Source organism: Rhagoletis zephyria, unplaced genomic scaffold, assembly GCF_001687245.7.
Source record: "Rhagoletis zephyria isolate East Lansing unplaced genomic scaffold, Rhagoletis_zephyria_1.1 Rzeph_scaffold_00735, whole genome shotgun sequence".
Lineage (NCBI taxonomy): Eukaryota > Metazoa > Arthropoda > Insecta > Diptera > Tephritidae > Rhagoletis > Rhagoletis zephyria.
In genome coordinates this window covers 132883-143498 of record NW_016157819.1, presented here as the reverse complement: position 1 = coordinate 143498, position 10616 = coordinate 132883, and the positions used below count along the sequence as shown (strand labels likewise).

Genomic DNA, 10616 nt, shown 5'->3' with positions numbered 1-10616 from the left:
TTGCAGTTTGCAAATATTTACTTTATAAATTTAGGTTTATTAATTAATTAGATATGTAAATGACAATGTGGGGGACAAATATGTACATGAGTAGCGAAGCTGCCACCCATCCAATGGCAACTTCTTGCACTAGAAAAAATATGAAAATGCATTATTTCCATAAATATTGAAAATATTGAAAAATTTCTCAAATAGTTTCGGCTTAGATTTTTACTAATTGCTCGGAAAATCCGACGTCTTCTGATTTTTAGTATTTTTAAACAAAGTTTCCAAGTCGAAAACAATTAAAAACTGAATTATTTCCATAAATATCGAAAATATGGAAAAAAATTCATACAGACTTTCGACTTAGCTTTGTGAGATCTCTACAAAAAAAATGGAAAATAATTATTTTCAGTTTTTTTTTAATCCAATACCAATACAGTTTTTTACTTGAAAATAACACAAAAATTGGAAAATGTTATATAATATTTTCGATTTATTTTAACGTTGTGTGTACAAATCACCGAGAAGAAACTATTTTTTCTCCTTAAAAGCTCTATTTACAAAAAAAATTTAATACCAATAAAGTTTTATAGTTGAAAATCTAACAAAATATTAAAAAAATCGAAAAATATAACATTTTCGATTTATTTTCACGGTATTTGTATAAATCACCGGGAAAAAGGATTTTTTTATCAAAAAATATTTTCACAAAAAACACTCATGGGACTTTTCTATTTGCAATTATTAATAAAATATCACAAAAATCGGAAAATGTTATATACTATTTTCGATTTAATTTCATGTTAATTGTACAAATTATTGAAAAAAATTTTAATTATTTTTACTTGGGTTTTTTTTGNTTTAATTATTTTTACTTGGGTTTTTTTTTGAAAATTTTCCCATAATATCACAAAAATCATCATATTCATATTTAATTAACATTCCAAAACGCTCTCGTGAGATTTAGCTCTGTTAATATTCTTCTTTTCTGCTTTGTATTTTGCTTTCGCTGTTAAGTATTCCAAATATTTGTCGCTCTTAAAATGCGCTTCGCTTGTTCAGTTGGGTCGAAAAATGTGGTATTCACAGTTCTGGGACCTTCTCTATAAATATACGTTCCCTGAGCAAATCAATAAAATTCACAATAAAAGTAGAAAAAGAAGGAAAACTACCTTTTCTGGACACCCTAGTGATAAGGNGTCGAAAAATGTGGTATTCACAGTTCTGGGACCTTCTCTATAAATATACGTTCCCTGAGCAAATCAATAAAATTCACAATAAAAGTAGAAAAAGAAGGAAAACTACCTTTTCTGGACACCCTAGTGATAAGGAAAAACAACGAAATTACTATAGACTGGTACAAAAAACCAACTGCTTCGGGCAGACTTGTAAATTTCAATTCTAAGCAGGAAAGAAGAATAATTGTAAACATTGCCAACAATTTCGTGAGACGAGTTCTCTCTATCAGCGACAGAATATATCATAATAAAAATATTTGTATTATTAAAAAAACTCTGGAGGACAATGATTTTCCGGGGAAATTAATTAAAAAGCTTATTCGCAAGAACTATGTTCGTCCGAACGAAGAATAGGAAAATGATGATTCAAATAAGAAAATTTACAAAACAGCAACTTATGTCCCAGGGTTATCAGAGAGAATCAAATTTTCCAATCTATATGATAAAGAGAACGTCCAATTAGTGTTTACATACGACAATACTCTGAGAAGTATATTTAGCAACACGAAAGACAAAATTCCCAAGCATGAGAAATCTGATGTAGTATACAGTATTCCATGTAATGGCGACGGGTCCCACGTATGCAAACAAGTATATGTGGGGACAACCAAATCAAAACTTAAGACAAGGATTTCCGCTCACAAATCGAACGTAAAATTAAGGAATACTTACTCAGACAACAAGACGGCCTTGTCATCCCACTGTAAAGACACGGGACATTACCCTGATTTTGATAATGTGAGTGTCTTAGAAGAAGAGAAAAATTACCACAAACGCTTTATATTAGAAATGCTCCACATTGTGAACACCCCTAATGATAAAAGGATGAATTTCAAAACAGACACTGAAAACTGTGCACACGTCTACCGCAACATAATATTAAGGCACAACAAATAAGCCTAATATTGATGTCTATTATTCGTTAGAATCGTCCATCAATATTACATAGTTACATCCCGAGCTAATAAAAGGGAGGTAAAAATAGCTGAAATCCCTTTTTTGAACACCTAGGATATCACTGACCATTTACACATTTGTGTATATGATTTTTAAAATGAACGATCCAAAATTAGCCGGTATACATATCTAAATTTTTTTAGAACCAGTGGTTGAATTTTTGTACTGAAAGGGTTAACCCCAAAAGTATAATCTACTTCTGCGAGGCGTATACGGAATGGGTCTTTTTTTTAATTTTAACACAAAATTGACTTTATTTTGTTGTGTTAAATAAATGTGGCTATAGTTTTTATTAATAAAACTTTGATTTATTATTAGTCAAACTCACAACTTCAATATTCTTTACAAAGTAAAGCAGGACTATGTATATTTTAACTCACAGGTTATCTCGTTAAGTACATAAGCCTCTAAGGCGTATGTTAAGGCTTTACGTTGCTCCCAAATAGATTAGGCTTCTAGGGTTAAGAAAGCTTTAGTTTGAAAGTGTGATATTAAATGCTTTTCGTCACAAACGGCGCAAATTTTCAATGATCATTGCGTTTCAGATTAAGACTAATACCAGATATTGTGAAAGGTTGGACTATACCTTAAAAATGACGGTTTCCTCATGGCCCACTGCACGAAGCTTAGAGTGGGGTAATGTGTTTTAAGAACTTAAAAATTATCCTGGATTATCAGGTGTCTAGCAATACAAGATTAATTGCTGTCTTTCACGAAGTTCTTTAAATAAATTTTGAGCTAAGTACTCACCCGTATTTCGGGGGTTACTACTAGTTTTAATAAATTGTTACTTTAATTTCCTATAAAATTTACCTTTAGGTTTATGCATTTTAAGAATACATCGAAAATTTGTTTTAGAGAATCAATGTGAAATAACTGCAGAAACGATTAACCGGTTTTCTTAGCAACCGAGACGTTTGCTTTTTAAATAATTTTTGTAAAACTAATCGGCAAGTACATATCGTTCCCCGCATGCCAGAAACATGAATGTGTAAAGATGAAAATTTTGGGATTTTTTTATATGTCGGTCCCCCACGGCGTGCGATTTAACACCGCTGGACTATTGTGTGTGGGGTTATGTGAAGTCGCTTGTCTACGCAGATAAGCCCGAGACGGTTGACACCTTGGAAGAGAATATTTGCGTGCAAAATTTGTATGCGGATCCCGATTATTGCCTAAGAAAACATAGCTAGAGTTGCGACAGAGTTGCATTGTCTTCAGTTTAACAAGTTTATTCAGTGAAATCGCTGGATAAATTTATCAGAAATGTGTAAACGAGTTTCCATACAAATTTTGACAGTTCATTTATAAGGTTTACACAATTATAAGTTTATACGGTTTACAATGCATTTATAAGGTTTGATGAATACCCTTAATAACTAGCAACCCCGTGTAAGTTTCCGTGTTTTTTTCTTTTCAATAATGTATTATAGAATAAGGATTGATATTCAATGTAAACGATTAAACAATCCAACCGAGAAGTAATAAATACTTCCATTTGTTTATACAATCTTTTTATAAAAATTAAAAAATTTATTCAAAATAATTATTTGAAAAATTGAAACAAGCAGACCAAAGCGTGTTTAATTGACTATTATCTTGAAAAAAATCAGCAGATACATGCTACGAATCAGTGAATAATAAATAATTACCGAATTCATAAAAAAAAAGTTAATAACAATAACTCTTGTAAAAATTCGAATTTTACAAAATTGCTCAAATTGTATTTTTTTATGGTTGTAAATCGAATAAAGTGATTTGTGCGAAAAAATCTTGACCATCCAATTTTCGGTGGCCCACTTGAGAGTTTTTCCCTCTCTACTAAATAAATTTACTGTTAAATACTATTAATTTATTTTTATTGTAATTTTTCGTCATGACTTCATTCCCACATAAGCGGTTTTCACTGTATGAAAGCTATGTAAAGTAAAACCGGTTTATCCTGGTTTTCAGGGACATAACAGTTATAAGTTTTATAGCAAAAACGTTGCTCCATAACAGTTATTAGATGAGAAATATTTTGTATTTCGTCGATAAGAGTTATAACCCAACGTTTATTTTTTACGTTGCCTGATAACTGTTATGCAGGAGAAATATTTTTTCCGTTGCCGATAAGAGGTATTTCCCAACGTTTATTTTTTACGTTGCTGGATAAGAGTTATTTTACAACGTTTATTTTTTACGTTGTCTGATAAACGTTGTAAGATTAGGATATTTATGAAAATGGAGATGGAGAATAAGATAAAGATGATGAAATAAAAGTGAGAGAGTGAAATAACTATTATCTGATAACGTAAAAATAAGCGTCGGGCAATAACTGTTATCAAGCAACGTAAAAACTAAACATTGGGCAATAACCGTTATCGAGCAACGTAAAAAATAAACGTTGGGAAAACGTTGAAAACAGCAACGGAAAATATATTTCTCTTCTATTAACTGTTATGAACCAACGTTTTCGTTAAATTTCAGAATTCAGGCAACGTTTTCAATTTGTAAATTCGACATAACAGTTATTTTTTGGTCCCTACTGATTTTTCTTAATTTCCAAATGGTGTTTTTTTAAATTGCAGTTTTTTTCCAAATTGCAATTTTTCGAATAACTCGAAAACCGGTTCTGGAAAAAGGCGAAATGACAGTCGAATACGCTGTTTTACATATATGTTTTTAATTAAAAATTCTTTTGAATTTAAATTTTTATATATTTTGTACGAAGAACTCCTTTTGCCATACGATTTGTTTGCTGTTTCGAACTCAAATTAGCGTTCAAATGAAATCGAACGAATTTAATTATCTTTTCGATTCCGATTTCAAATCTTAGACTATTCGAAGATGCGTTTTTATTGCTAAAAGAAGGTAGTAATCTAGCTGGGAGTATTTATTGCTATAATATCAAGCCCCAACCGCCGAAAAGATGTAAACGACATTTTTTCAAAATTTTAATTTTGATGCACAAATGCATCTACATGCTCTAGGAACATTTCTGCAACCAAATAAAATTTCGAAAAAAATTTCGCTTAAATCGTTTTGAAGGTTAGGGCTCGATAAACACCAATACTACTTTCGCTCAAAACTTCATTAAGTAATTTAAAATAAATATTAATGTAAGAAGTAAAATTAGATACATGCATAATTTAAATTTTTTTACGAGAGATAATCAAAACTTAATATCTTATCTTTTAAGGTACGGGAAAAACCGCTACTTTCTCAATTGCAATATTGCAGCAAATCGATACATCCATTCGCGACTGTCAAGCGTTGATTTTGGCTCCGACTAGAGAGTTGGCAACTCAAATACAACGCGTTGTAATGGCACTTGGTGAATACATGAAGGTACATTCACATGCTTGCATTGGTGGTACTAATGTTCGTGAGGATGCCCGTAACTTGGAAACTGGGTGTCATGTTGTTGTTGGTACACCGGGGCGTGTTTACGACATGATTAATCGAAAAGTGCTTCGTACACACAACATTAAGTTGTTTGTTTTGGACGAGGCCGATGAGATGTTGTCACGTGGCTTCAAAGACCAAATCCAAGATGTTTTTAAAATGCTTCCTCCTGACGTTCAAGTCATCTTGCTATCTGCCACTATGCCGCCTGATGTACTTGAAGTCAGCCGTTGCTTTATGCGTGATCCAGTTAGCATTTTAGTGAAGAAAGAAGAGTTGACGTTGGAGGGTATCAAGCAGTTCTACGTAAATGTAAAACAGGAAAATTGGAAGCTTGGTACTTTGTGTGATTTGTACGACACACTTTCCATCACTCAGTCTGTAATTTTCTGCAACACAAGGCGTAAGGTAAATAAAAATAAAAATAAAAGCTGTTACCTCGTTTAGATATAGGATAATCATCGCATGTTTTGGCAGGTGGATCAGTTGACTCAAGAGATGACAAATCACAATTTCACTGTATCTGCTATGCATGGTGATATGGAGCAACGCGATCGTGAGGTGATTATGAAGCAGTTCCGTTCGGGATCCTCTCGTGTTCTTATAACCACTGATTTGCTCGCACGGGGTATTGATGTGCAGCAAGTTTCGCTTGTCATTAACTATGACTTGCCATCGAATAGAGAAAATTACATTCATAGGTAAAAACTACATATCCTCCTAATGTGAGTTTTAAAACTTTTATATACCTGCTATTTATTTGTAGAATCGGTCGTGGTGGACGGTTTGGGCGCAAAGGTGTTGCTATTAATTTCATTACGGACGAAGATAGAAGAATTCTTAAAGATATTGAACAATTCTACCATACCACTATTGAGGAGATGCCAGCTAACATTGCTGATTTAATTTAAACAGCTGAAACTGCGAGCGTCAGGAGAACCAGTCGTTGTTTCTAACATCATCCAAAAATAAAATCAGCAGAAAGAACCAACATAAGTTTTCCGAAACTCAGTTTATAAAAAATAAAAAGTATATCTGCTATATATTGAACAACAATAGCAAGAACTACTACGTCAAAAAAAAAGATTATATTGTTTTAACTTTTTTCTAGAATATTCAACAACAAAGAAGCAACAACTACATATATTATAATATGATAATAATAAACTAAACGGGCCACAGCTCTAGCAAATACAGGGCGGGAAACTACATCGCATTGTGTATTTACTTTTACCTGGGCTCGAAACTAAAAAGATCAAAGCATTATTCAATTGCTCAGTGGTCATCCTATCATTTTAGGGGTTGTATGGTATTGTACAAAGTACAACGCCTAGGACGATGTTGTCTTTGCGGGTGTGGATGCTCATTTCGATCGCATCGCAGTGTAGGCTGTTGATCGCCGCTCTGTGTCTTGCTGTGTAGCATGGATGATTTATGTACGCGTAATTCCACGAGGAATTGCTTCGACAATATAGTGTTCGTGTTCTTTCAGCGCCAGTACCTGGCTTTCTTCGCGGAAGTGAACTTGGACTATTGCCACTGCCCGGCCGATGCATTGTGGGTTGCGAGCAGGGTCTCTTGAGGACTTCGTTCCTGGCACGCAGTTGGTTGCAGGTATCTGAGGCGTGCGCGGAGAAGGAGGAGGCTATCAAACTCCACTCCCAGGATTTTGGGTGTGTTTGGTTGTTGGTATTTCGCGCGAGCGACGAAGACGTTTAGTTGGAGCCTGATATGGTTTTTTTTAGATGCTAAGAAAGCTAGGACCTGCGGGAGTCGAGTATATCACCGCCGCTTTCAAATTGTCACTGTCTACCCTGAGCATTCCCACGACAGCCGGTTATACGTACCGGAATGGCTCGGGTTGTACCCTGACGGAAGAAGAGTTGTGGTGTAGTCGTCTCAGGCACATGCAGCAGGTGTAGATTTCTGGCCCAGGATTTAACTCGATGCCAGCCCTATCAGAAGTTTGCGAAGCAGGGAGCTCCTCTGTAATGCGATGCGAAAGAGAAATTATATGCTATAGGCAAACGCACCAGCGTATTACTTACGATGTATCGCCTATCGCATCGAATTTCTCTTTCTCATCACATTACAGAGTAGCTCCCTGCTTCGCAAACTTCTGCTAGGGCTGGCATCGAGCTAAGTCCTGGGCCAGAAATCTACACCTGCTGCATGTGCCTGAGACGACTACACCACAACTCTTCTTCCGTCAGGTACAACTCTTGTAACGGATGAAATCACCTCCGAGTTTGCTCAAGCCTTACGACTGGCAATGGAACAGGTCATACGTGGCCCCTTGCTGCTCAAACCGAGCTGCCTCTACAGCACACCACAGTCTGCCTGAGCAGCACAACATAAACACTACCGCGACACAACACCACAAAAAACCGCACCAACACCCACTCGCCGCCGCCAACAACTCTTGGTTCCTCGGACAATCTGCTTAGTGTATCACCAGGATATTCCGTAACGTAACATCAGTCACGTGCAACACTTGTCTTGGCAGGTGTCACTTTAGGGCATGTTCAGGACGACGCGCCCCGCGTGTTTCGACGGGGAACTTTTGAGGGCCGGTGCTGCGCTGCTCAGTCGCAAGTGCCAACTGCGACGGCGCTCACCACCACCAAGTGGCGGGCAGGCAACACACCTCACACCCCACATTCCATTAAGTCTCCATATGCATACGAAAATATTACAATTCAGCTGTAACGGACTAATGGAATTGCGCCGCTTTGATCGATTTACTAGCAATGTACTGAGGATATAATATAACAAAACTATGGATATATCAAAACTAAACTTAATTAATTTATTCAAGCCGGGTACCCTGTAATAAGGCAGAATCAATGGAGTATGGAGGCCCGCCATATATTCATTGAAATTCTGAGAAGGCGAATGTACTGAATGAGTTAACGTGTTGTGATTAAATCGGCGGAATAATTGCCAAGCACTCGGTGTTTAGCATCGATCAGTTCATATGAATTCGAACCAAGTTTCCGTGAAACATAGGCTCTAATTTTTGGTGGGGCTAGTTTTTGTGCATAGCCCTCTCCGGCCACGGACTGTTTAGGATTGGGAATGTACACTTCCGAGCCTATCTCGAAATGGCATTATCTTTTGCGGGTCAATGCCCGTTGTGCGGTTTGTTGATATTGTTCGAACTGTTTGTCTCGAATTTCATCAGCCAGAACTTTACGCTGTTCCACATCCTGTGTATGGTATGGATTTACATCCAATAATAATTTATATTTGTTTCCATCTTTCACATATTCACGACCAGTGTGCAGGAAATATGGCGTGTAGCCCGTGGCTGAATGCACTGAAGTGTTAATACCATGAATAACATGAGAAAGAAAGACCTCACTCCCCACATTCCATTAAGTCTCCATATGCATACGAAAATATTACAATTCAGCTGTGACGGACTAATGGAATTGCGCCGCATACAATAGAGCCAGATCGGAGAGAACAGCATGAACGAAAGACACAAGATCACGCGGGAAGGAGAGAACGAAAAAAGTTATTTTCTAGCTGCCGAAATCTCGACGCCATCTTTGTTGTAAGAAGTAAACCACGAAGAGAACGGAGAAAATCGCGAAATTGTTGAACGAAAAAATCATGAAAAATCATTTTTATTATGCAAATTCTTCTATAAATCATGCCGTTGTGTTAAATTATTCTTTATCTTAAGTGTACACACGTTGTCGATGCAAAAATGAAGAAAACTGCAGTAAAAAGCCACCACCAAATTGTAAACAACGAAGAAATGTAAACAAACGGCTAATGTCAAAATCGTTCAACTTTTTTCCTAAATGCGATTCTAACGGGCTACTCTCGTGCCCGCGTGATCTTGTCTTTTTGGTTCATGACATAACAGTCTTCATATTCATAAAATATTAATAGCTGCCATCCAAGAGACGAAGTTGCATGGGGCAACTCAACACTTTTGAATTGCACCGGATACAACGTGCACCGTCGAGAACGCGAGCAAGATAAAGGTGGTGGCCTAGCGTTCATCACGCCGTGCAGGATCATCTTGTCGAAGCAGACATCAACCGCAGGGATACCATCGTAGAATGTCAGCTCGAAATATTTAACGTGTATATACCCCTGTCACTAGCTGCCCGGCAGAATGCCACCCTGAAATAGGTTCGCCCCTCAGAGGTGAAAACCGTATGGTAGACGGCGATTTTAACTCGCACCACGATCTTCGTTGTTGTTGTTGTTGTTGTAGCGGCTCCAACAACCCCACCCAGATCGGTTGATATCTCGGTCGTTGTCAAGTCCCACTAACGGCAGCCCTAAGAAGCGTGCAACCTCCACTGGGTCGGTCAACAGGGACAGAGCCGTTAGGGTTGTCGGGTTTTCCGGGCATGCGAAGAGATGTTTCGGGTCGTGAGGGGTCTCTCCGCATGCCGGATACTCATTTGGCACATCCGCATTTAGTCTGCTCAGGTATGAGTTTAACCTTCTGCAGTAGCCAGAGCGAATTTGGGGTATTGTGGTTCTTGTCTCCCGAGGCAGATGAAGCTCCGTCTCGTCAATGTCCGGTGGTTGTGTGCCTAGAACGGCATTCACAGGTCTGGAGTCTACATAACTCGAGACTGAATCCCTGTGAATGTCGCTCAGGGCCTGTCGGTTTGCTGACGGGTCCAGAGGCTGCTTAATGAACCTCTGGACCTCGTCCGTCAGTTCGTAGAGATGCCTCCTGACGTGCCTAGGCGAGGGCTCCTCTGCAAGCAGCTGTCTGTTTGGGTGGCCACATCTGTGGCTCCCAACCAGGAACTGCTTGCAGAGCATTATGTTATGCTCCTTGACCGGGAGCATTTTCGCCTCGTCATGTAGGTGGTATTCTGGCGATATCAGGAGGCGACCAGTCGCTGTCCTAAGTGCGGTGTTTTGTGCCGTCTGTAGCTTCATCCACTGCGTCCTAATAGTCCCCGGCGACCACACTGGTGCTGTGTAGTTTAAAACCGGCTGGCCTATTATGTTGCCAGCAACGTTCCTTTGTCTTTGCCCCAAGTACTGCCGGCTAGCGACTTGAGGACC

At 37.9% G+C, this 10616-nt stretch overlaps 1 protein-coding gene and 1 long non-coding RNA gene across 2 annotated transcripts in view; one reads left to right on the top strand and one right to left on the bottom strand.

Annotated features, from left to right (window-relative positions):
* eIF4A (eukaryotic translation initiation factor 4A) overlaps positions 1 to 6776 on the top strand; it is a 49669-nt gene extending 42893 nt beyond the window's left edge. Inside the window, exons 3-5 of the mRNA XM_017613924.1 lie at positions 5362 to 5975; positions 6045 to 6268; positions 6334 to 6776. Of these exons, the coding sequence (XP_017469413.1) occupies positions 5362 to 5975; positions 6045 to 6268; positions 6334 to 6478 (983 nt within the window). The 3' untranslated portion in view covers positions 6479 to 6776. The remainder of the gene's footprint in view (positions 1 to 5361; positions 5976 to 6044; positions 6269 to 6333) is intronic.
* Positions 6468 to 9106, bottom strand: LOC108361328 (uncharacterized). Its single transcript, XR_001847277.1, has 2 exons — positions 8186 to 9106; positions 6468 to 8151 (listed from the first exon to the last, which is right to left on the bottom strand). It is a non-coding gene; the product is annotated as an uncharacterized LOC108361328 (long non-coding RNA).
* Positions 9107 to 10616: the final 1510 nt, after the last annotated feature.